General features: G+C 41.2%; 1 protein-coding gene across 7 annotated transcripts in view; it reads right to left on the bottom strand.

The window, feature by feature from the left end:
• The window catches only part of SEMA5A (semaphorin 5A), a 498071-nt gene that overhangs the window by 216646 nt on the left and 253816 nt on the right, over nt 1-27609 (bottom strand). For all 7 annotated transcript variants that reach the window (XM_042806859.1, XM_042806857.1, XM_042806861.1 and 4 more), the window contains one exon: nt 15122-15317. In XM_042806859.1, the coding sequence (XP_042662793.1) occupies nt 15122-15251 (130 nt within the window). In that variant the 5' untranslated portion in view covers nt 15252-15317. The remainder of the gene's footprint in view (nt 1-15121; nt 15318-27609) is intronic.

Genomic DNA, 27609 nt, shown 5'->3' with positions numbered 1-27609 from the left:
GTTGTACTTAGTGTACATTATTGTACATTACTTGATGGCTTAAAGTCATTCTTTATATATTTGTACTTACTTTGGATCAAATTCTCCCTCTATCCTAGCCTACCACTGTTGCAAGAGAGGCTAGAATGGTCTTCTCCTGATGGCTATATTCCTGTTGTACGCCTTAACCAGGAAATCACTGAAAGTGCCATTTGTCTTGAGGCAGACAAGCAAGGAAAAGACAAACAAATCATAAACCAGAAAACTCATCTAACAAATATAGTAAGCAAAAAAATATTCTTCCATTTGTCTTACAAAACCCCCTCATTCTAGCAGTTAGAAGTACCCCAGCAAAAACGATATGCTAACTATACCCATCGCAAAAATCTGAGCACGAACATCTGCCCTGCTTCTTGCTATTCTTCCGTGAGGCCCGTGGTAGAAGCTGAGCACTAGAAGACAGCAGCTCGGTGCAAGGCAGAGAAGGCCTGCCCGCTACGGGCTGCTTTTCCAAAATCTGTAACTCCAGCCATAGTCCTTCTATGTGCAAAGGTATGTTGGCAGATCTGCAAAGCCAGCAGCACTCCATGTAGCTACAGCCCCGGATCAACACTGGGCATTCATTAACCCTTTCTACATGGCTCCTAATTTTGTCCTTTAGCATGCATTTCAGAGGCAATGAAAATAATTATTAACGCTTCTTACAATAGTAGAGCTTAAAGGTAGTACCGGCGTCACATTTTAGTTCCAGATTTGAAGTTATGTATAGGAGCAAGAAAATAACCAAGCAGTCTGAGCCTTGGATGCCAAGCACATATATAGTCCACCAGGTTGAACTAGAGGCCAGGAAGGTGCCTCTCCTGTGGTTTTTAGTATACCAGAAGGACAAACTACTGCATTAAAAACCTTAGTCAAATGGGGAAACAAGAAAAAAAGCCACTCTCTAACATTTAAACCTTATAGAAAGAGACAAATCTGTTACTTAAAAAAAAAAAAAAAAAAAAAGTTAAATCAAAAAGCCAAGTCAATCCCAGCCCAGTGCCCCTGTGAAATTGCTGGTCCACCTGCTACCAAGATTAGAATGCAGTTGGAATGTTCTTTTTTTCATGTATATCTAGTACAAACATCCAGATGTTAAGGCTAAGGACAGTCATGGATGTAACATATCTAACAGTCTTTGCCACCAGAAGCCTGTAATAATCTAAATGGAGTACACCAGAGTCAGACTGGATGCAACATATGCAGAGAAAAGTACTAGTTCAACAACAAAAAGATGGCATCAGCTGACACTATTTCATGCTTCCCGGTAAAATGAAAGGATTAAGACAGATAGGTCTGTTACAATACTCAGTATTGCACTTTAATGAAAAAGACATTGCATGTGGTCCTTAGCACACAGAATGCATTTATATCGCAGCTATGTACACCACTGGCTTTAGTAATGTGGAACTAAGAGTACGTGGACATCATAACCGGGAAAAAAAAGAATATGTATTTATAGTAGCTAATCCCTAATTTTGACTAAAATTTAAAATTAAAAATATTTGTTATATAAATTAATAATACAGTTTATCTAGATAATCCATTGAAAAAATATAGACATTCTGATAATTAGACAGTATTTAGACAGTAAGAACCATATACTTTCTAAAATAGGGACCCAGGAAGATGTAGGAAAATAAAACGTCATTCTTCCTGCCAAGGAAAAAAATAAAAACAATTATTTAGCCAGGGTTAGCTAATGCAATCTGATCCTCTATAAAAAAAAAAGATGGAGTTACGACTTTGCCCAACATGATTAAATCAGCAACCACAAGCTAAAAGATGCTCCTTTTAAGTCTTACCACACCACATTTGGTTCCCCTTTGGAAACATGAAAAAGCGTCAGATCTCCATCTGCAGTTCAGAGCTCATCTTTGCTTCCAGGGAGAGGAATGAAAGAAGGAAAAAAAAAAAAAAAAAAAAAAAAAAAAAGAGATAAAACCAACCTCAAAACTACATTTCCCTTCCAAGATCCTGTGTTCTGGAGGTCTCTTTAGATCACAAACAAGGCAGCTGCCGTCCTTCTACTACCCAACCCAGCCCAGTCCAGAAGCTTGCCTGTCCTTTCCTTTCCTTACAAGGAGAGCTGCAGAGGCCAAGAAATAAGTAGCTCTAGCCTCATCAAGAAGCTCTGCCAGCTCCCCGAGCTCCTCTCCACTTTAAATCATCCGTAATAAAACAAATCCCAAGACCAGAAACCTCTTGACATTCTCCAGAAAGTTCACCACCTGCTTATTTGGCCTTCATTCTTTAAACAACTATTATGGCTTGGAGGTAATGAGGCAGGGCTCTGAGTAATTTATTTATTATTAATGGGAATAACAGAAAATCAAGCGTACTTAAAGTACGCATTTCTTGTAAATGACTGAACTCAAGCTTCTTACGCCCGCTGTAAAACTTCCTTCCTTCTGCCCCACCCCGCCCACCTTTCGCGGGTTCTCTCAGCAGACACAAAGTCTCTGCCCCTCCAATTTGCCCGTCGCCTCCTGCTTCCACGATCCCCCTAACCTCCCCAGTCTCAAATCCAGACCACATTCCTGTTCTCTTTGTCCTGCCAGAGCCTCCTTAGCTAGAAGTACGTATTTCTGCATTCCTATGCGTGTGCATATGTCTATTACGGGGATAATTAAAGGGAATTTGGGTTCTGACTGTCTGTGCCCTGAGGGAAGAGACGGGAACATCTGCTGCAATGACTACTTATTTCTTATTTTTCTGAACAAGGGGTTTGAATTGTTTATGCTTCGCTGTTCAAACACACACATTGCATACAAATACAAGAAGGTGTAAGGGAAAAAAGATTGAACCCCCACCTAGATGAAAGCGGTTTCAACGCTACAAGCACAGTTTTTATGTACTCGGAATCACTTGAGAGGTCTACAGAAATTATGCAGTGACAAGGTATCAGCCGTGATATACAGTTAGCCCATTTGAGTTTTCTCCCTCATACACAGAAACAGCATGAAGCTAAAGCCCAGACCATTCTAGAAAAAAGCAAAAACAAAACAAAGAAAAAAAGACAAACAAACAAACAAACAAAAAACCACAAACAATAAAACCTACTTTGCAAAGTTATGCTAGACAACTGAAAGAGATCTCATTAACCACACCCTTCCCACTTGCAAGGAAACAAACCCTTGACCCAAACATGGCATGCCTATTGTCATAATATTTTTAAATTATACAGTATCAGTCATTTGAGGATAGCATTGTATTTAAAAGTAGTAACTATATATGCTTAACAGCAGTTTAAGTTGCCAAGAACTGTGCTTAAAAATTTTCAGTTGCCTGATCTTCTGCACAATATTTTGAACAATTAACGTAAAATGACTGTCAAGTAAGCCAGAAGCTGAAACAAAATTTCCAAATTCTGGTCTGCTTTAAAGGCCTACCAATCTTTACTAATTGTTCCCATTAGGAACCATTAAAATATCATGCCAACAGACTGCCATAAAGAAACAAATTAAAATTAAGGAAAAAGGAGAAGGGAAGAGCCAGAACTGAAGCATCTGAGTTTGGGAGGCTCAGTTCGGGGGTTTCCCCCCATGATGCATTTAAATGCAATACGGACTCATGTTTGCCTACTTGCAGATTGCATTCAACTGTCTTTCTTAATCTGTTTTGTCATCACATATGTGTGTTCTCATTATTTTCTAATGGAATAGTCATAAGTATCAGCCTGAATGACATCCCCTTGATGTAAACTCAAACCCACTGCTGAAGAAACACAGTAGGGACTGCAGTCTGTCCTCTAGCTGTTTAGATTCTCCACTATCTCAGCTGTGGGAAACCTCTGTCCTCCTAGTAATAATTAAGCTTTTTTTTTCTTGAAGCTGTCAGAAGGAGATTTAGCAACCCTGCTCTTCGTGAATAGTGTATACACCTGGCTCTACAACAGATAGGAGCTCAGGGGCAGTGGATGCTTAGAGGAGAAAACAAATATAAAGAATTTCTGGGGCAGGAGGGGCATCTGGAGAACGACAAGACAGATTTCAGGTGTCGTGCTTGTAAGGGCAACCAAGGAGTCACCTCCACTGCATTTCACAACTAGGATGGGTCTTCTGAGTACCAGTAAGTAGCTTAACGTGCATTAGAAGGAGCTTAGACAAGAAGCAAAGAGATCTGAGGGATCACTGTTAACTCCTAAAACCAGTTTACTCTAGCAGGCTACATGTGATGGAATGGCTTACAGGTTGTATCACTTCAACTCAAGATTCTTCGGTGTAAACACACACATATTCAGGCAAAGGAGGAGGCATCCAGGCCAGAAACATAAAAAACATACAAACTGCACAGTAAAAAAAAAAAAAAAAAGGGTGACCAGAAGCCTGTCATCAGATTAGAAGCAGATTAAAGCAGAGATGGGATGATGTTCGGGTAAGAAGGCACAAGAATTTACACAACATAAAAAACACAGATGCTGCAGTGCTCATGAAGGGTGCTGAAGCAAAGACCCAGCGAGTTTAAAAAATAATAATTTCAGGGCTATGTTCTGGACTAACACCACCATAGTGAGAAAACAGTAAGGCCAAATTCATATGCTTTAAGAGACAGGGAAGCCTGGAGGACAGCATATGTATGGAAAGACTATGTTAGGTAAGATTTAGATAGAGGACAGGGAGGGAAAGACCAGAAGAATGATGGGAACACACCAGGGAGAAGACAAAGCGGGAGAGAAAACCTCAGGGAAACACAAGAATTATTACCCTGCACCAGACTTACACTCCTGTTTTAATATCCTGTTTGCATCAGCTGCTAGTTCAAGATGGCCCAGAAAATAAAGGTACAAGGAGTCTGCTGTAGACAGCAGTGGTATTATCAATCAAGTCTTAATATGATGTCTCAATCCAATCTCTAAAAATGAGCAATTTCCAGGTCTAAACCTGAAACATACAATTTAAGAGCAGAAAGCGGGGACGAGAAAGTAAAGAAAGCTAATCAACTCAAGAGATGTAAAATAAGACAATTTTAAGAAAGGCGTGAGAATTCTGAGGAGAACCAAAAAAACATCAGTGAACAAAGGAAGATGAGCCGAGAGAGACTTTCCCTCAGTTTACACTGTAAATCACCTTGCAGGTGAGCTGATCCACACTTCAGGGTAGGGACCCATTCGGCGGGATAGGCAGAGATGAGCATGCTGTATAATGACTTTTTCTGAGCGGTGAAAACTATGCCATGAAGCCCACCTGTGTTTTGACACGGGGGAGCACTACTTGCTGCATGACCTCTTCCCCGTAACCGGTAAAAAACTCATTTTGCCCTGAGGAGGCTCTGCCAGCCAAACCCCAGTAACTTCACACCTCGACCAGCACAGAGCCCACACGCTCTTCCCAGTGAGCACGGCTCCCCCTCCCAAACGTGAAGCGGAGGGACGGACCGACCGCGTAACTCACTTGACATCCTCAGCCGCGCCCTCTCTTCAGAGATGCTTAACCTTTCACACTTTAACACTTACAGGCTGACTTCTGCAACCGGCCACAGAAATCATTTTGAAGGAAATTAGGTTGCCCGGTTATGGGAAACCAGTACTGGGTCTCGACGTGGTGTTTTGTAGAGAAACCTGCTCAGTTTTTATATGCGTATCGTCGGGAGCAGAATCATAAAGCCAACCGCCCATAGACGGTTCTAATAATGCCGTGTTATTTTTGTGGGAAATAGCTGTGTTTCAATTAACAAGACCTTGTTTCTAGAACTGACCATTTTGCAATGATGCGTTCTTGTTTATTCTGGCCTATGAGTGTACTAAATTTCTTTATTTGCATTGTTTTACCATAATACAATTTTTTGATTCTATCAATTCTGCGCAAGGCTATAGCTCGTAAAATATTTTCAGGTCTGAAGATACTTCATGCAAAAAATATAAAGACCAACAAAACAAATCATCTTGTAACAGAAAGGGCATACAAGGTGAAGTCTGACGCTAATCTCAGTAAGAGCTTGGAGCCAGGACTTCAAAGTGGAACATACTCCCCAGCCCTTCCACTCGTCCACCACAAAAACAAAAAGATGACCCTAAGCCAAAAAAAGAAAGCGACGAGCAAGAAAAATAAAGGGAAAACCCACAACCCCACAAACAGAGTACCACTTCTCTTTGCAGAAATTATTTTTGTTCTAAAGGGCACTATCAAACTCCCGGTATTTGTCATTAACAACCCCTTTAGTCAAATGACTGTAAGGCTAGTTGTAAAACGGGGAGCTCCTAATTCTCAGAAGTGGTAGCGAAGGACCGCCTTTCTCTGCCCATAAAGCCATCGGAACAAGACCCCAAGTGAGCACTGCAAGCAGAAAGACAACCTTATGACAAGTTGAAGTGCAGTCTCACCTGCATGTGACAAATTGCCAACGTAACAAGTAGCTGCCCTACCGTGTTCAACCACGCAAACAAAAATCAGCTGCTGTTCAGCGCCCCACAGTCTTGTCAATAACAAACGAGGAGGACCACAAGAGAGAGGCAGGAAAGAAAGCATGTAAAAAAAAAAAAAAAATCACTTTAAAGAGGCACTGACAGCACTTCTCTACTTCCACCCATTCTGTCAAATAAACACGAAGTCTCTCTGGAAGTTTATTTAAGAAATTAAGGGCAAAAAGGGAAAATTAACAAATGTTTTTCCTCCACACCACTAAGATTCCTGGAAATTGTCGAGCTTCAGGCGAGGCCCAGGGGTGGGCCAGGGTCTCCCCAGATCTCTGAGCCCACTCAATGGCCAACCGAAGGCGACACTCGGTGACAGGCAGTAAGGGCAGCGGGTGCCGCCGAGCGGCTGCAAGACAGGCCCCGTAAACGCTGCGCAGAACCTCTAAGGGAAGACCACCAGAACGAGTCTTTCTAGAAACTTCCTCGCTACCGGCTATGAAAACAGGGCTGGGCACGAGGGGGTTACACCCAGGCAAGTCACCGGGGCCGACTCTCAGCTCCTCAGCCAGGCAACGCAAGGGTCACCAGCCGTACGCACGCCCTTCCTCTTCAGTCAGCACTCGCTAGCCTCAGACACCCTGCGATGCAGTCCCCAAAGAGGGAGAAATAAACAAATTCACCTGAGCCAGCGTAGAGCCTACGCACAGAGAACTTAAAACTTCAGCAAAACACAATTTACACCGTGCCAGATGATGTAGAAACAACGGATATGCTTTATTAATGCCTTTTCCAAGAGGTAGGTCAGTAGAAGACTCACACTGATGGCTGTCAATAGAAGGGACAGAGTATACCTTAAACATCTTATGAAAAAAAAATTAAACTACTGTCTGGTGGAAAAAAATAAAATAAAGAAAAATCAAAGCTGTATTTTGTTTCCTCTTGTCTTTAAACACACCAAAACTTCTAGAAGAAGACAGAATTTCAGCTGCTTAGGAGCTCAATTTCTTGTTTGCTGATCTTTTTCTTTAACGTATTCCTGTTTGGGTGGTTTAGAACTTTTCAGTAAAAATGTCCATCTCATTAAAAACACATCTCTGTTGAAAAAAAAATGGGAAAAAAAAAAAAAAGAAAAAAAGAACCCAAAAAGTCAGATTTTAATTCCATCTGCTTACTTTGTGCAGCTAGTGGAACGTGGCAGCAGCCTCTCACTCATTCTGCTCCTTTGTTAATAGCTATGAAATTTCACATGCTCCAAACTTCCACATCAGGGCAACAGGGAAGCAATCGGCCATGGAAAGGCTACAGAAAGGCTCCTAGAACATGCCTGTGCAGCTCACTTACCATTGCAGCCACTGCTGATTTCCAATTATCAGAAACTTACTAAAATTATTAACATTCTACGGTGGCCCAGCACTTAGCTGGGATGCAAAAAGAACTGTAAATTGATGCTTGCTTTAAAACAAGATTACTTCTGAAGAAGAAATAAAAAAAAAAAAAAAAAAAAAAAAAAGTGCCGGTATGCAAGTCCTTTGCTTAAAGACTTCAGTCCCTGCCATACCCTGTTTTTTATGGCAATGCACAAAGATACTGAGTGATTCAGGGAAATAAGAGTATCCTTCAGTCTTCAAAGCTATAATTTTAAAAATTAAAATTAACAGTAAGCAGTTGAAAGTTGCCATTCCCCGGCTGGCACTTAGTCTCCTGTACAAAAGAAAAGGCAAACCTGATTTGATACAGAAAAATACACAACTGGTGGAAGAATTATTTTTCTCCTTGAGAGGGGCTGATTCTTGGCAGGGTAGCGCAAGCAATCTCATTGTCCTATTGCCTAGACAAACCAAAGTTGCAATATTTAGCAATCAGCTTCACTGATGAATCATTTTATTTAAAGAAAAACTTAGAAGAGGATAGAGGATAGAAAGCAGTACACCTCAATCCCACTGCTGAAGCTGGCAGGAGGTCTGTCAAGTGTATTTTTGAAAACCAGTAGAAAGAGAAGGAAAAAGCAATAGAAACCGAGCAGCTAGTAGACTACTATTAGTTGAAACAGAAGCGTACAACAAGATTAGGGGAAAGAGAAGAGTACAAACAAAACCAAGCTCATACACCATGCAGCCGCCTTCATTCAGCCCACATGTTATTTCCTCTTGGCACCCATGAAGCGCTTGCACTCCACAGACAAACCACGCGATGAGATGAGCAGAGACATGTACTGAATCTGCATTACTTAGACAAAAATCAGGTGAGGGAATTCTGTGGTGCTTAGACAATAAGGTTAAGAAAATACGTTTCTTAGGAATCCCGAACCAAGGAATCAAAAAATAACTATGCTGTTTTTCTTTTCTGGCTAACCTCAAGTAGAAATGAAGGGTTTATGTTGATTTCTTCTATGGATTGAGACATGTTATTTTTGAGCATGTTTATTCAACAGATAACTCCTTTACAGCACAGCATGAATTTAAAATATCACTAAATACAGCTTCTAAAATTATGTCAACTGATGCTTTTTTGTTGAGACAGCATAACCTTAAATTCTGATGACTTTATGTGAGCCTCAGAGAATGAGGTCTGCCCCAGAGAAGACGATCTCAGCTGTACCCTCAACATCAATTAAGTCAGGTTCACAACTGCACTTCATTTCTAATAGAAAACCCTGAGAAATTTGACATCATGCAAGTAAACTGCAGGAGAGTCAATCCTTACAATTCCACACCTGAAACTGGAGTTGGGTCGATTTTTTTCCAGCTTACTCTCACGCACCACTAAGCAGCTGGGATGGCCCCTTCACTTCTACCTCATGGATGGGGTCTGCCTACAGCACAAGTCTTCAACTGAGCGTGCGAATTTTGACAGGTCTGACAGTTTCAAAGTTCATCAAACATGGGGGAAAACAAAGTGCCACTGTAACTACTTTTACATATTTTTTTTTTTAATCTAATAAAATATCAGCTCCACAGACAGCTACCACAGAGGTTCTGTAGGGTGGGTGGCTAAGTGCTTTGAAACCTACGGAAATATTTAGACAAGCATTACACTAAGCTGGTTTGCTTTGTTTTTTTGAATAAGAATAGTTCAACTTTTATAAATAGTCAGCGTTTCTCATAGGCATCATATTTTTCTAAACACCGTTTGCCTATGATTTACCCCTCACCCAGAGGAGATTTGGTTTCCACAGCCTTTTCTACTCATTTAGGTAAAACATATCCCTTTCCTATATTAACAGAGTGCAGTGTGTGTTTTCCAATAAGTTGTTGACCATCACTAAATCCTAATACACTTTACAGAGCTAAATTTAATATTTACATGTACATGAAAGCACATCCAGATAAAATTTAATAAAAAAGAAAAATTGTAAGACTCTATCTTTAATGAAGAGCTTATTTCAGCCCTTTTTCTTTCTCAACTCTTACTTCAAGCATAAATATAATTATTTACATATTGTAAACATATGGAAACATATGCAAAGATCAATAATCTCACACTCTGGTTTTCTGGGTGTTCAGTCTGTCACCTGCACCTTGTTTCCCTGCACCCAATTCTCTAAGTTGCACACAATTTATACCCTCTTGACTCTAACGCCTTTGTTGGACTTATGCTAGCAGAGCTGATGAATCCTCAGTACATGCATGATTAGCATGTTCAGACAGATTTATTTCTTTACAGCCTGAATTTCAACAGACTAACACAACCTTGCACATAACAGAGGCGGACTCGTCCTTGGAGAGAAAGGAACTTAAAAGTAGACTTTCTTATTTATTATAGTTTCTGGGAGAGAGAAAATGTGCATCATGTGTTCCTAACATTAATTATGCAGATAAACAAATTACAGTGTAATTATTAATACTGTGTATGAGAGACATAAAATGAAAGAGTATTTTAGATCATGTCAAAAATCCTTTAAAAGTGCATGCACTTCCCCTGCTTCTGCACCTTCTCTTTCTCCCACTGGCAAATAAAGTACTCGAGTAACAGTTCTCAAGTGATGGATGAAATTCTTGCTGTTTGATGTCAGGAGTTATCACAGACTGGTTTGGGTTAGAAGTGTCCTCAGAGCCCCCCCAGTGCCCCCCCCTGCCCCGGGCAGGGCCCCCTTCCCCCAGCCCAGGGGGCTCCCAGCCCCGTCCAACCTGGCCTTGACCCCTTCCAGGGAGGGGGCACCCACAGCTGCTCTGGGCAAGGGGCTCCAGTGCCTCACCGGCCTCACAGTACAGAATTTATCCCTTACATCTCATCTAAATCTGCCCTCTTTCAGTTTAAAACTGTGACCCCTCATCCTATCCCCACATCCCCAATCAAGAGTCCCTCCCCCCCTTCCCTGCCCCCCCTTTAAGCCCTGGGAGGCCGCTCGAAGGTCCCCCCGGCCCCTTCTCTTCTCCAGGCTGAACCCCCCCAACTCTCTCAGCCCGGCCCCCCAGGGGAGCTGCTCCAGCCCCCCCAGCATCTCCGTGGCCTCCTCTGGCCCCGCTCGAGCAGCTCCGGGTCCTGCTGCTGTTGGGGGCCCCCGAGCTGGACAGAGGACTCCAGGTGGGATCTCATGAGAGCGGAGCAGAGGGGGAGAATCCCCTCCCTCGCCCTGCTGGCCACTCTTCTCTTGATGCAGCCCAGGGCACGGGTGGATTTCTGGGTTTCAAGCACGTATTTCTGGCTCACAGTCAGTTTTCCATCCACTAATACCCCCCAGTCCCTCTCCTTGGGGATGCTCTCCATCCACTCCTCGCCCAGCCTGTATCTGTGCTGGGGATTGCCCCGACCCACGGGCAGGACCTTGCCCTTGGCCTTGTTGAACCCCACGAGGCTTGCCCGGACCCCCATCCCCAGGTCCCTCTGGATGCCACCCCTGCCCTCAGCGTGTCCCCCACCACACAGCTCGGGGTCACTGGTAGAGTTGCTGAGGATGCACTGAATCCAACTCTCCATGTCACCAAAGACGTTAAACAGGGCTTGTCCCAGTGCTGACCCATTAGGAATGCCACTCGTCACTGATCTCCACTCAGATATATCATGGACTTTCAGTTAAAACTATTTAGTTGAGAAAATCAATGATAGAAATAGTATATGCCTCTCTGCAACAGGCAGCTTGACAGGATCATCACCTAAGTGAGCATTTTTCGATGGGCAGTGGTAGAGAAAGCAAGCAAGCTCTTTCAGGGGATATACTCCCTTTCCATATTTCACCGTGACAACTCCTGGGGACTACTTTTTCTTTCTATTAGTTTTTTGCAGCTGTTCATCCATACGCTTCACCAGACTCTCACTCCATTAGTTTTATTTCATAGTTTATACTCCATCTACCATGCCTCTCAAAGGAAGACAAATCAAATAAGCACATCGCTATTTTGGCATACCAGAAACCACAAAAAAAAAAAAAAAAAGGCTTCAGTCAGTTATAAATTCAACAAAAGAGTTGATATCTCTGTGAAGTTAGTACTGAGTTCACAGGTTTTAAAGTACCTACCACTCACGTTGATTTCCAGTATCCCCCACAGCATTTCGCTCTGGTGGTTCTAGTATTATTATAAGATGACTTTACAGAATTGGGTATTAATGCAGCATTCAAACGAAAGGGTTTGTAGGCGTTAAGAATTGATTTCAGGACCCTGTGTTGGTTTAGCAGCACTAATGATGTCAACAGGCATGGAGGGCACTTTCTTATAGGCATTCATGAAGTCAGTGAACACCGTAGGAAGAATACGGGAATCGGGAAGACGGCTGGCTGAATCCTGCCAACTCGTACTGCAGGATTCATTCACAGAGTAGCTCTTCTCACACACACCTCTTTTTTTTTTTTTTTTTTTTTTTTATACTTTGCTAACCCAAGCAGTCCATTCCTAACATACCGGTTTAAAGACAAACCTCTCAGTCATCTTTTCCTTCAGTTTCCTACCTTCACTTTTCCCTTATCTAGCAGTCCTGCAACTACAAGTCAACCACTGTGTGCCCGCACCAATTATTTTACTTAGCTATCACGTACTGTATACTGCATTGCCAATCTGCTTCTACATGTACTTTCTAAGATTTACTGACAATTCCCGACAGATTATTGTGACGACTATGAACGACAGCTTGTCAGAATATTTTTAAGTGAAGGAAAACTTTTTCAAGATATGTCAATTCATAAAAGCTAAGGTATGTCATGGATATGTACTGATTAATGATATTTTTACCACAAAGATCAAGAGGGAGACTGGCATTGAAAATATTACTAAATGTCATATTAACAATCTGACAATAAATGTTTCTGTATAATTGTATTTCCCACATATATTTACAGCAAAAAGGATCGGTTTTGTTCGGTAAACTCCAGCTGTGACAGCATCTCTACCTACATAAAAAGATGCAACTGAAACAAGATGACAGAGGAGGTATCTGTCCCAAAAAAGCCTTAGCATAGTAACTTAGAAGTGGAAAGACACCACTAGAAATTAAATATGACAGAGAACAATAAGCACCTAAAAGGCAGGATCAGGCTAAACTCCAGGTACTCTTCTAAATGCTGGCTGAATCAGACTCATAAACCAACACATTTTTGATCAACTTTTAGCACATGGCTCTGGTCATGAGTCTCGGTTATTTGTTTTTATAGTTGCATATACCAAAAAAAAAAAAAAGTACACGCAGTGATCTCTTAGTTTGTGAAATTAAGCAATTAAGTGCCAGAATTTTAACTGTGCTAATTTAATTTACAATATTGTGTATGCGTCTTGTGATAAAAAATAACATTTTTTTTTAAACTAAATTATACACACAATATGAAAGCTAAGAAAAACAGATATTTCAGCCGAATAAATCATGCTATTTGGTCCATCAATAAATGAGAGATAAAGCTCCCTCCTTCACAACAGGCTAATGGCTTGCTGTTCCCAGATACAGAATGTAACCACTTTTGTTCATTCCCCAACGTATCGCAGAAAGGGACAGCTGGTACAATTACTCTTATTCAACCATTAAAGTGGCAGAACAAAACTACTTTATGTAGAAAACACAACATTATTTTCTCTAACTTTATGAAATGAATGGAAACAAATCCTTTTTCAATTAAAATTCAATAAATCCTAATTCATTGGAGCAAAAAAATTACCCATGTGCTTTCTTAGAAAAACAGGAGGAATGCAATATGTAATATAATACTTTTTAATCCCTACATCCTCGTAGCTACAAACTATGTGGAACTTGTTCTAAATTGCGACACTAATGGAAAAGTCTCAGTTCAAACAAATTTAAAAATCAGATAAGTTATTAAATGCCTCGGGTTTTTACAGACACCACCCTCAAAATGTTCTTTGTTTTGTTCCAGCTGTTCCTCGGCAGTGCATCCCAATACTCAGGACAACAGCCAAAAGTAAGAAGAGACTGGCTTGGTGAAGCTCCAATGCAAAAAGGCTCTACGTATGATGTGTAAGCAGGAACAAAGTGACAAAGGAGGGGTTTCGAAACACCGCATGGGCATGTGAGGATGGTGTCAGGTTCAACCAAGCCCAGCGCGAGTTAAGGCTTGTATGGATTGCCAAGGGCAACAAGAGCATCTCCTACCGCTATAATAGTAATGAAAGGTTGAACAGAGAAAATACAGTCGCTGACTTGGGCAGGTGATCTAGTGCCAGCAGATACAGATGATGCTGAGGGACTCAATACCTCCCCCTTTGTTCCAGTCTTCACCAACAAGGTCTCAAAGGCATCCGGTGTTCAGCAAAGGGGTTCAAGAACTACCAGCAGTAGATGTGCCCGGAGTCGGGGATGACTTGCGACCTGTATAAATCCGTGGGATCAGACAAGCTGCATCCATGGACACCGAGATAGCTGGCCACTATTCACCTCGGAGAGGTCGCAAAGTTGGAGGAAGGTCCTCGGGAACTGCAGGAAAACAAGTGTGGGAACTACAGGCCAGTCACTCTCACTTAAGTTCCGGGGAAAGTTATGGAGTTACTCCTCTTGGAATGTACTTTTCTGGACATTCGGAGAAGAAGGTGATTGAGAACAGTCAGCATGGATTTGCCGAGGGTAAGTCATTCCTGACCAACCCAATTGCCTTCTGTCAGAAAATGACTAGTTTTAATGATGAGGGGAGAGCAGGGAATGTCATTTATCTCAAGGTTTTCAACAGTGGCTCACTGCAAGTTAGGATGCTACGATCTGTCTCTTCAGGTGGGCAACCAGATGGATAAAAAGCCAGTTGGATGATCAAGGACACAGAGTAAATGTTTAATGGACCTGACTCCACCATGAGGCCAGTAACAAGAGGAGTATCACAGGGGCTGATCCCGGGACCTGCCCTGTTTAACACTTTAATCAGTGCCCAAGGGGAGGCAACAGAGCGCAGTCTGTAAAGTTTGCAGGTAACACCAAATTCAGAAAAACAGTTGATAAGCTGGAGGGCAGGGCTGCCATTCAGAGGGACCTAGATGGGCTGGAGGACTGGGCCAAGAGAAAAGTCATAAAATTAAGAGTACACCTGCACCTGGAAAGGAACAACCCCTTCAACAGTACAGGCTGGTTTTAATCACAGAGGAAAATGAGTCACCTGCCTTTAAATGACACATTCAGCACCAAATTGTGAACAAACTTTGCAAGCCTAGTCATAGTTAACTTGTATGGAATACAGTCCAGGTTACTATATAACAGCACAGAACACACTATTTTTTTTTTTTTTTTTATCTCATACCATTAAACATTAAAAACAGAGGTTCCCATTAAGAGACTAAACAATCCTTAGCCTACTTCTGGAAAAGTTTTTTTGCGCTTACGCCTTACCTTTGTATGCAATAACTGGGTGCTCAGCTCTGTGGCAGTGGGTATCTTCTGTTGTTGGCTCCAGTATTCCCAATCCCCCAAGTCCTGCCAACAGCAGTGCAAGGAGGCAGCTTCTTTTCATGGTGGTCATGCTGTCCTCCACAGCAGTCACTTCTTTTAACTGGCTACTCTTCTTTCACTCATGTGGGAAAAGCACCTGGAGAATTCAAAGACATTTACTCAAGCAGAAGAGCAAACCGCAGATAAAAAGTAGACAATTCTTGATGTTTAGAACAAAACAACATTGCTTTCTGTCTGTGTAGTATTTGACTCCTCAAAAGTATGCTATCAGCTGCTCCTCTAATTACTTCATAAACTTATCATCAGTTACACCATTTAGGAACATTGATTTCTTTTATCACCCAGCAGGATTCAAAAACTACTGTTCATTCATCTCCTCTTCTACTTTAAAGTTTCATTTTGTAATGTGTGTGGGGAAAATAACGTTCTGCAACATTTCTTATTTTATGTTTTTTAGATACAGCAAATGTATCTAAATTTCTGATCCACACTGACACGTATCCACTGCCCCTTGTTCTGCCTTCCTCACAAGGAGTGCTTTGATTCCTTGGGAGTATAAGATAGGAAAATAATTGCTTCTTCATGTTACTTAGTGTTTTGACAAAACAACAGCACTAGAGCATGTATTTTTTTGCCTATCCATAGAGTACGTATAGCACAGCACAGAAAGCGGTAGCACGGGGCTCACCTCAATTCTCTGACAACGTACTTTTGCTTTACAGGAGGGGGGGTCACTGGTTCTGACACTGGCTTAATCCCTACCCGCTTGCCAAGAGTGATGACAGGGTCACGCACAGCAGATTCCAACGCTGAAGACCCCTTCCTGTTAAAATCTAGACACCGATCAACGATGCAATGCTTTCCATTCAGTAACAGAATAAGGTTGAAGTTTCAACTCCCTGATTTTTCGAAGCATCCAATAATCAGACACTTATAAGTAACGGAATATTCATGGTGTCGATATCATTTTAGATCCAACCCGATTCCTTTAGCTTTAGCATAACAAACATTCCAAGCAGTAACAACCTGATGCCGTGACCCAAAAAACTTTTGCCACTAGCAGAGTCCCACCAGCTAGCTTGCCGATAGCACACAGTCATGAGACATCCCTGCCTTTTGGGGCAGGGCAGGGTGGGGTGGGGAGAGACTGGAGATTCGAGACAACTCCATGATGTCAGAAATGTCATTCTGCTAATTAATGGAGCAATTCGGGAAAAAATCATCAGCAATATTGACTTCTAATGCATTAGATCTCACTGAACTGCAGTGTGCTGTTTAATAAGGTGGAAACTTTGTATGAAGTAAATATCCTAAACACATGAAACAAAGGGCTGTTAATTAAAAGCCACTCCACAGTAAGACCTGCGTGTCTTAAAAGCTACGCTCAGAAAGCAGAGTGGGTAGTAAATACTGCTCCCTAACAATACTGTAGCACCAGCCATCATAAGATGAACTGCTCTGCTCTTACCACTTTATTTTGCTGCCTTAAGAAGCCTTCCAGCTGAGACATGGACACATCTAATCCTCATTAATTTAAACTAAAATAAACAGATCTAAGACATAATGTATCTGAGCAGTACATAAATTTAATAGTCATTTTTAGCTTCTCTCCGAAATTCATTTATGTTTCAGAAAAAAAAAAAGAAAACGGGGAGGAGGGGAAGCTTCTAGGTAGTTAAATGCACCTTCCTACCTTTCTAAGTAGTGTATCTTATGTCGTCATGTACCAATATGAATCTGTCCCTATAAATTGCTTGTGGCTTACAGCAGGCAGTATCTGCTCATAGAAATTCTGTGCACTCACGAATATAGGGGCATAAAGCACCTGTTCCAATGTTTTGATAGTTAATTTTCTGCAAGGGTGACACTTTGAGCATTATGCAGTATTCTTATCCAAATTCAACCAGCTTATGTGGGCTATACTGTAGCTAATGGATATTACTAACTTCCAGGTCATACAAGTACATTACCAACAGCTAGTTCAGATTCAGGTTTCTGTAAGATTATATATTTGTATTTAGGAAGCAAAATGAAGGACAGATACTACACCATAGACTCTCAAAAGCTGTTTTTCTTGCACACAGTACAGCAGCAGGTATTCCAACACCTAGGAATATGGTACTTTCATGTTAATGAAACACAAACTTTACTACTTTTAATTTGTAAAGTCTCAGAAAAACCCATAAATGTGTGAATATAAAGGACAGAAATTAAACAAGAATAAAATGAAACATCTGTACTAGAAGCTCAGCTTTCTCTGCTCGCTGGCTGCAAATGAAGCCCCATGGTCTTTAGGTAACCGGGCTCCACATCCCAGCCAAGTTTCAAAAAACAGCTCTACCCAAGACACAACAAAAAGAGAGCCCTGTTTCTCCAGAGAGAAAGCACCAGTACTCTTCATCCAAATACTAAATATGCACATATTTATGGATGCCATGGTTTCCATTACAAAAAGGATACAGACTTTCACGGGACTAATCCTGGTATTAATAAGGACTAAGATGTATGCAGTGACAGGTCTGATGTCTTGTATCCTGCGGGTATCGAGAGGGTTTGTCCCCACCTACCCCCTGTGTGCTGAACTCAGTAACAGAAGCAAAGATTCCTGCACCACACCTCAGCCTCTATATCCAAACAGCAGCCTCAGGAAAGACAGGCTATTTACATGCCATAGTTGGTCTCCGACATAGTTGTTTACACGTGTGGTCGTGCTGTGAGAGAATTTGGGGGGCAAAGAATTTTTTTCCTCCCTAGCCAAACTTCTCTCATTGCATGCACCTCACACGGTAAAAACAGAAGCAGGAAACACTCCATTCACTCAATCAGAATATCCAAAGACAAGGTTGGACTTTGAAGGAAAGTCAAAGGAGGATGTGAACACAGTTCTGATAATATATCTCAGAGAAAAACAATAGCAGTTTAAGTTTCTCTCTACCTCGACCTCTACCTGTTTAAACATATCATGCTATTTTATTAAGTGTATTAATTATTTTAGTTGTATTAATTTAAATGTACTAAATACATTGTGGGGAACTGCAAGCAGAAGCTTACTTGCAACTACTCTGAGGAGAGTCTTTAGAGACCTTAATCAGACAAGAGAATGGTAAATCAACGCAGCAGACAGAAACCTCATCACAAGTTCTTGCACGACAAAAGGACAAGCTTTAAGTCAGCTGAGCAAGTGGGAGGAACGGGAGCTCACTATCGACTTCACTAAACAATGGTACACACAGAAGGAGAAAGAAAAGTTAGTCTGGAAACTGCACCTAATACACTGCTAGAGTTAAAAAAAAAATTAAAAAAATAAAAGGAGAAATTAAAAAACCCACAAAAACAACAACAGAAAAACAACCAAACCAAAAATACAAAGCACACAAAGACCCACACACCGCCAACCCCCAAAGCAATCAAAAGCCAGCTACCAAAACACACACCTTCAAAATGTACCCACAGCACGAGCAGACGAAAAGCCTTCAAAACGAAAACCCTCTCCCACCGAGCTTGCAGGAGTCAGGCTGCTCCCCCCGGCGCACCCTCGGGTAAGGAGCGCCGCGGGACCCCTCTGGGTGACACTGTAGGACCCGCCCGCGGGGGCAGCACCCCACCCTGGCACACCCGCGGCTCTGGAACGGCGCAACCAAGAGCCAGAAGTTCTGAAGCCAGGAAAGGCGTCTCGCCTGAAACGGGCCCTTCTGCTCGCTGCAAGCGCAACGGCTGTGCCAAGAAGCGATGGTCAGCCTGGGGCGTAAGACACAAAAGCCAGGAGGACCCTTGACGTGGAAAGTTTAGGCTAGTTCCCTTGATTTCTGGATCATTTCGAAATGCAAATCTCTCTGAACAGTGAAATACAACGGTCAAGTCAAAACTCTTCAAAACATATCCGTAAGAGTGACAGCGACCACCTTTTTAATGACTGCTGCACGTTTAGGAACCAGCACACTGACCTATATTATCTGCATAGTTTTTCTAGCACAGATCTTTAATCAAACTTCTGAAATTGCATTTTACAAGTCTGTAAAACAATCTGAGGACGCACAAAGAAAAAAGAAAAGCAGAATTATAAAATGTAATATATTTCAAAATCTTATTTTATTTCTATACGTAAACTTTTTCTCTCCCTCAATAACCTTTTTTTTTTTTTTTTTTTTGGATCTAGCTTGCCTAGAAGACATCTAAAGACGAATGAGGCCCATTTGATAAAGGTATTACTTTTTACAAACATAGTATTTAATTTCTCCATCAACAGTATTTGATTAGAGGGGGAAAAAAAAAGGCAATTCAAGATTTTCTATTTTAGCTGAGCCAACAAAAAATACCTATTACTAAAGAGAAAAGCGTGAACAGCTAAGCATGCAAGGCGTGTAACTGCTACTGCGAGGTCCAAGGAGATTCATTTAGAGACTATTCCCTCCAGGCATCGAAGTCATATATTTAAAATGAAATAATCAGGGTGCCAGTATTTCTAGATCAGTTAAAATACACCACGTTGGAAGTACAATTTACCTCTGAAATATAAACTACATTTTCTTTTGTTTGATTAAAATAAGCTGCTGTATCAAAAAGAGAGTTGCCACACTAACTGCAGCTGTCCAGCAGCAAAGATGCTTTCAAAGAATTACCTCTGCTGATTCTGTTCTGTGTTGGTTCAGCTCTACTTTCAGTGAACGATGAAGCGAACTTACGTCAACACGAGTATGCAAACAGCAGTTTGGCATGGGCAAAAGATGCCAGTGTTCCAGGACTGGTTTTAGGTACGTGCATCCACAAGCAGGGCTGGGGTTTCTTTACACGCACACCACTGTCTACTCTCGCGGACACTGATCATGTAATTTGCAGTGGGAGACTCATCCCACTTCCCCGGGGCAGTTCGTTCCACTTCTTGCTTTGCAAAACAGTAAAAGTTTGATAAAAATTTATGCGTGCTAACTAACTACTCCAGATAATACTCCAGGTAGATCTTTGTGCACAAGCATGCACCTGAAAAAGAAGTATCTGACTAATGAAACAGACTGTACGTTGTATGGGATCGCTAGAACAGGATTATGAGTCCAAATAGAGATGGTGTCCCATATTGCTACTGTACACACTTTAAAATAGCTAATAATAATTGTTTCCTCTTTGGTCATGTCAATTTTATAAAAAATACCTAGTACCCTAGTACTGTTACAGGCACTTTTTTACGATTTCTTAAAAGAATAGAACATTTGCTTGCTGCTGCAAGTGATGAGCAGAGAGGGAGAACTGTTTCCTCTTTAGCAAAAAAAGTCCACGCTGTTTTGTATTGCTAGGAAGCGTACAGACAAATTGGGGGAAAAGGGTATCAGCAGTCATATGGTCATAATGCTGGAATACATGAACACCCCTACAATGTAGCTCAGTGCCTTTTTTCTGAAATGGTTCTTGATTTTTTAAAGCCAAACTCCTCAAATTCATACAAATCATTTGAGAGGAAAATTGCTAGAGAAAGGAATATATAAAAAAGGCCCTGTCATCACACCTACCAAAAAATCTAGCTAAATTCTCAGGTGATGTGTACACCCTTGATTCTCAGTCCTGGTAACATCACTGGTGACAAGCCCTGGAGCCCAGAAGGAACAAGGGATGGAGGTGGGGACGGGGGGTGTTGGGGGCATCCAGAAGGCCACATCAGTCTAAAACAACAGTGCTCCCCTCTCCTCCTGTGACAAGTGTGAATGCTGTGTGTCAAAGACATTCACATTTCACTTCTTTCACAAATGAACTGTGATTTTTATTTTTTTTAAGTCACCCTTCTCCTAATAGTATATAGACACAACGTGCATAAATACCAAAACTCATTTAAATCTTGCTTCCAAAAAACCCAACCAGCTGTTTTTTCTATAGTGATTAATCCTGTTCCCCTGTCAAATGCACAAATAAAAGCTATACGTCTTTATAATATAATTACTTTGAAATACATCCTTTACTCAGTATAGCTTTAGAAAAACAATTTGTATATCACTAAGATACACAATTAGATTAGAGCAATAGCTCAAAGATCACCTCATTAAACATCAAGATGAGACCGGAGGCTATAAAGCTTCTTCAGAGAAATAACCCAGCCGTACCCCATCAGGTCTCACCAGTGGACCCAGCAATGCAGACTGTTTGCTATGCGGCACAGTTGCATATTCTAATTTGTATTCTCATAATGTGAGAATCAGCTTCAATTAACAAGCTGATTACTGAGTTCCTTCAACTGGTTTTTAAAATTGCCGTTCATTTCTGCAGTGGCATGAATCTGAAGACCTGCAACAGGCAGTCACCCATCAGCTGTCACCGACTAACACCATCAAAAGTCAATCCTTAAATTCATAGTGACGTTCTGTCAAAAGTCTGCTAATATCTGTAGCTGATGGTGACAACTCGTAAGAGAAGAATCTGCCATCAAAGCTAGCTCCCCAGTGCTGCTCAAGGAGCTGCGACATGTGATTTGAGCAAAGGAAGCACTGCTCCAAGACCAGTGGCCGAAGCGAAACAAGGCGTTTGTAAAAACGCCTCAGATCTCATTTATCATGTCATGGGCATGCCTTCCTCGAGCAAGCACCAGGCACCCCAACCGGCCCACACGGAAGAGCACTACAAGCAGCTTAGAGAGAAGAATAAAAGTCATCAAATCGTTGCAACCTAGGCCCAAGTTCCAGCAAAATCTCAGCTCTTTTTTGTTTCAAACCCCTTTTTTTCTCTTAGCTCCGCAGCCTTTTTGGCATCCCACCTCTAGTTTCCTTCCCCTCCCAGCTAGTCTCCACCTTATCCCAGGCATTGCTGGGACATCCAACGAACTGCGATCCTGAGTCCGGCCGTCAGAAGTCAGTCTGAGGCGGCGGAGGGACGGATTCTGCTCTTCAGACAGACTACAAAACCTGCACAGTTTCTCCCCTTTACGACGTAACTTTAATGGAAAAAACAAAACGGTCATCATTGCCCACAAGCAAAGGTCTGAAGAGTGATGGAAGTTGGAAGGAAAATCCCTAAGTTTAACAGCCAGAGGAAAGGCATGAAGTGAGAGAAAATAAGCCAGGAGAGGGCAGAAGAGTCAGCTAGTGCAGGAAAAGGAAATGGAAGAACTGTAGCAATTCAGGGATCTACACACACACCCCTCATTTCATCTCCTTTCTCTCTATACCACACTTGCCTGCTCCTGTTCCAGTTGGTTTGGAAAACCAAACACGTTTTCTTAGGGCCCAAAAGACGGTCAGCACCATCAACATGACATACAACACAAGCTGTTCTATAGTAAAAATATACTTTAATGCATTGTCAGTAATAGCAGTTCAGCAGACTGGCCTTACCACAGGTTCCTGCTGCTTTTAAAAGATGACGTAAGCTGCAAAACGGGATTGAGCAAATCCTCAGAAAAAGGATCCACTGATGGTTATGAAATACGTAGATACTCCCATTTTGCAGTGTGAAATTCAGGAACTTCCTGAGCCTGGTTCTGCAGCAGTACCCAGGAAAAGTCCCACTAGCTGCTTGCTGGGGTCCCACCCTCTCCCCCAAGACGTGTGGTGTTTGCTCCTGACGGAGACCAGACGCTGGGCTGGATGCAGCTCTGACCTAGCGCAGCCATTCGTCCCCGTGTTCCGCAAAGACCTGAGCTCAAACTTTCCTAGGTTGCATTTCATTCACTTGTGTTGACACACAGTACATACCGGCCTGCATTTACGAGTTATCCATAAAGCCTAGTAAAAAGTCAACATACGAGTGTGACCGTAAGACAAGGAGAACCCATTGCACAGCTTGTTACAAAGCACGTACTACAGTGCATAAAAGAGAAACAGCAGCCAGAAGAGCCAGTCCACAGCATTTTTTCTTTACTATTCCCTCACCCATCTAGTAGGAAGCCCTAGGTTTGGAAAGGCATCTGTCTTCCGGTGATAGCTGAGTTAGCAGGGACCTCAATTTCAACAGAATCACACAGTCATTAACTGGACTGTCCTTACAAATGGTCACAAACATGACACAAATTATATTTCAGATGCTTCTTCCAATTTATCCAGCTATGCGGTTAGTGGCCCTTACAAATACGCTTCCCAGATATCCCTGGCACGCTCTCGAGAGGGAAAATATAATATATAAAGCTCTGGACAACAATTTTTAAAGCAACACGTACTTTGAGAAACCTAGCAATACCAACCCTGAATGAAGATGTTTTACTACATATTTCCACATCTCAGTAAATGAAAATTATTTGTGAAAAATCTTATTTACCAATTAAAGTTGAATATATTAAAAATATGACAGTCCTCCTCATTGAGGAGGCATTAATAGGTAAAACAATGACCAGACAAAGTATTTTTAACACTTATTTTCATCATATTTGTTAGCAAATACAGCCTCAGTTTATGGCATTATTTTTTCCTTTGTTTTAAGCTACTTAATTATGTTGTTTTCACATAACTAGTTAAATATTTTTTTCAGAAGGGGAAAAATAAAATGTTTCAGTATGGAGGGGAACTACTGCAATGATATTTCTTGAATAGCCTTCAAACTCTACTCTTCCCTAGCTTTACTGTTATCCTACTTTTTGTAATCTTCTGCTAAAAAAGCATCTGTTCTCCCTGTGTAATAAGGGGCTCATAGAAAATGGGAATTTTGAAATTTCACCACTGGCAATTAGGAATCTATGCGGGGTCAGAGTCACAACTTCAAGAAAAGTTGTGACTATTAATTTGCATTAACAATGTGCTGAAACTTCACTATATATAGAACTAAAAGCACTCTACTCTTAAATTACAGAAGCTCATGCTTTGCAAGCTGGCCCCGTGTCTTGCCTTCTACCATGACCTCTACCCAAATTCAGGTATGATGGGGGATGGAAGAAGAAGGGGATGCTCTAGCTTAGGATGCTTTGTCATCTTTCTCTTTTCCCTTCACATTATTATAAACTGTCTTGTATTGGGAACTATATTTTATTAAAAAAAAAAAAAAAAAAAGGCAAGCATGTTTAAAAACAAGACTTGATTGAACAATAGGTGGTAGTTCAGGACTGGGAGAGAATCATGCAACAGAGCAGCAGAAGACAATGCACTAAGATGACCACGGGAAAAAAAATTAGCTGGGAAGAAGGAAGTTTTATCAGCTGAGGGGAGAATGAAGAAGACGAAGGTCAGAGTTGGATGAAAAATTTCTGTAAAATCTTGAAGATGTATAAAAAGTCATTTTGACCGAAGGCAAGATTAATGGAAGCAGGTAAAAAAAGAGGTAAAATGAAAGTAATGCAAGTTTAGCTGTTGCGTTCTATATAAATTGGGAAACGGCAACACAGAGATTGTAGTCGCACATGTTGAATAATTAAGAGAGAAGATCATCACATCACAGATTATCACTGCAGCCATCTGGACATACTTTTTTATATTTGCAAACTGTACAGGAAAACATGCCAAAATTTGTACACGGATGTAAGAGAAACCAGAAGGAAGACAGTAATATGGGAACTTCAAATAGCCGGGTTTAAAAAAAAATATATTTTCAACTGAAAACAGTTCTCTACCGTTTTGTATGCGACTGTAAAAAAGTACTTGATAGTACTTGGGATTTAGCTTTCATAAGGACTTAATATAATACATTTTAAAATGTGAATTGCCAATCTAAAGGACGAAATTGTACTGCTAAAACAGAACTATTAGTGGATATTCTGCACATTAATACTAGGCAAACTTCCAAAATAAAGATTATATTTAAGTAGATACTACTTAAAAGAACTGTTGGATGAGCTCCAAAGCGTCATGAAATGACTACTGTGACAGCCTGCTTCAGCTAAATAATACAGGCAGATTCATCCTCCTCATGGTGGGTTCAGTCCTGCAGTTCTTCGGTACAATTTTAAAGGGCAGTGGTTATTAAGCACATTTCAGCAAAGGCAGGGTGGTCACAGCCTTGTCAACCGAAATACGGCGTCAGAGAATACCCTTCTGTCTATCAAACCCACTCACCCTCCGTGTGCAAACGCGTTTCAGGCACCTGCCTTCTCTCAACTCCTAGCCAACTGCCCCCTTTGGATTTGCTTATCTGCACCAATAACCAGCAGAGTCTCTTCACAGCAACATCTTCAGTGACCGCAAGGTTTAGCCGACTGATGGGAAGGAAGGGAAGAGGTGAGGCAGCTCAGAGCTCCCATCCTATGTCACCACTATGGAACACCTCTGCTTTCCACCTATTTAGTCATACGTAGCTTTTCTATCAAGGTAAGCGCTCAGAACACCCGCTCGTCTCACCAAGCTTCTGGATTCCCCCTTCAGTTCTCGGATAAGCGACAGAGAGAGTGTCCTGCAGAGAGCACTCAGGTGGACTGAACCACCCAGCACCTCTGCACTGATCATGCAAGATGCCTGGGATAAGTAGGCTATCTCGCTTTCCTTGCTCTTTAACATTACTGCTGCAAAAATGACAATATACATTTTTTTTATACATCAGAAAAAGTTTTCCCACACACTGACAAAGATTTTAATACACGAATGAAAGCACCGTTTAATGTTCCTTCTAACCCCATGATTAACTCCCCATGATTTTAGGCAATAACGCTCAAAAAGCATCAATCCACATGGCACTTACTAGATTGTGTATTTAGATCTCTGATTCAATTGAGAACTGCGACAGAAAAATCATGTAACTCCCTTCTGTGCCTTAGTCAGTTGTGTTAATATCCAGATAATTTACAGAGATCATACAAACGTGGCTCTTTTTAATTAGGAGCGTTAACTGTGCGGCTACCCATTCTGTCTTTTGAAGATGTCCATCAGAAACATAGGAAACGCTGACAAAGCTACCAGAATCCTGGAATAAGAAGTGTGAAAGGAAAATCGTAACTTCTGTTAGATCCTTCTGAAAGTTCATCTGCCTTTTCTTAGTTTTTCACTAAATCCCGGATCCAGATACAGATATTTTTACACCTTCTGTGAAAGATCAAGTTAACAGTCCTTTCCTGAACTAAACCAAGCAAAATTAAAAATAATGGAAGGTGCAAAGATTTTCAAAGAACACTCTACAGCTAAACTATCCAATCTATCAGTCTTCAAAACAAAAGGCAAGGTTCAAAATTAATACAATGCTTATACTTAAAACCCCATGTATTCACATACAAAGGTTCCACACATAGGAGGAACATCATCCCTGAATATCTGAACTTCCTGTCAATACAAACTTTCTTCTTTTTTGCTAGATCCTAAGATATGGCATGACAGAAAAAAAAAAAAAAAAAGAAAAAAAAATCCTTCTAAACAGAATAAATCACAGTTGTATTTTCTTCCTCCAACTTCATTATTAAAAATTTAAGTTCTAGTTTTAAGTCTGTTTAAAAGTAGTAAAACTTGACACATGAGAAATCATATGCTATCTGGTGGAATGCACCCAATGAAGCTGTCAAACAACAAATAAGGAGATGTCAAATAACTTAAGGTGAAATTAAGAATGGCTCTTGACATATTTGTTTCAAAACACAGAAGCCTCTTGTGGGTTTCCTCCAGAGCACACATTGTGCTACTCTGTGTATTTGTGTCTCAAAAAAATAAAATAAAAAAAAGTATACTCTGTTTTTTCCAAGTCTGAAACATCCTCTTAAAAACTTATTTTAACTTACTTACATTTCCACGTTTTATCTAATTGTTAATGATGATACCCTTTTTAATGATTGCCTTTTAAGAGCTTTCAGGAAAAAAGTCATTCTGTAAGGTTATTTCACAAACTAACAATTTTGTGAAAATCCAATTTGTTTGGTGACATCTTTCCCAATGGCTTCTCAGTGGCTGACACTTTCCATCAAAGACTAAATTACATGAAATGTCTCTGATGTCTCCATCATATCCAAAATCACTTTAGACTTCTGTAGCTTTATAGCCGTCATTTTTCATTTATCACTTTAGAATCTTATAAGCATACAGTATGTATGCACAGATTGCATGCGCTGAAACATATCTTAGACTCCTCCCTTTGAGGAATCTAAGATTCAGAGACCAAATGTGTCAAAGTCACCTTGAGCTCATAAATAGAAATGTATAGGATGATTATGTCTTCACTTAGATTTTTCTAAAAATAAAGGCACTGTTTCAGCTTTCTTAGGCTGCTTCACTTGCATTCCAATTTTCTAGAACCCCCCACAGGTGCTTAAAGGGAAACTTCCTGACCATCCCTACATTTTATGTCACACAGTACACTCCCTGATGTCATAGCAATAACCTGTGGAAAAAAACTCCCCACTGCGCCAGCTCTCCAGCACATCACCAAGCAAGGCTGGGTGGCATGCAGTCAGAACAGCTTTAGCTAGCGCTGCCTGAGACCACCGAGATCTCTCCCCAAAAGCCACAGAGTATGTCCTGCACCCCTTTTTGCACTCCTTTCTGCACACCTTCACACCCTCAACATATCCCATTCTTCAGAAAACCAAATGCACACACGGCACAGGCAGGGACTCC

This window comes from Tyto alba, unplaced genomic scaffold (genome assembly GCF_018691265.1).
Source record: "Tyto alba isolate M040663 unplaced genomic scaffold, T.alba_DEE_v4.0 Super-Scaffold_48, whole genome shotgun sequence".
NCBI lineage: Eukaryota > Metazoa > Chordata > Aves > Strigiformes > Tytonidae > Tyto > Tyto alba.
The sequence above is the reverse complement of the archived record's forward strand: the minus strand, read 5'-3'. Positions and strand labels throughout refer to the sequence as shown.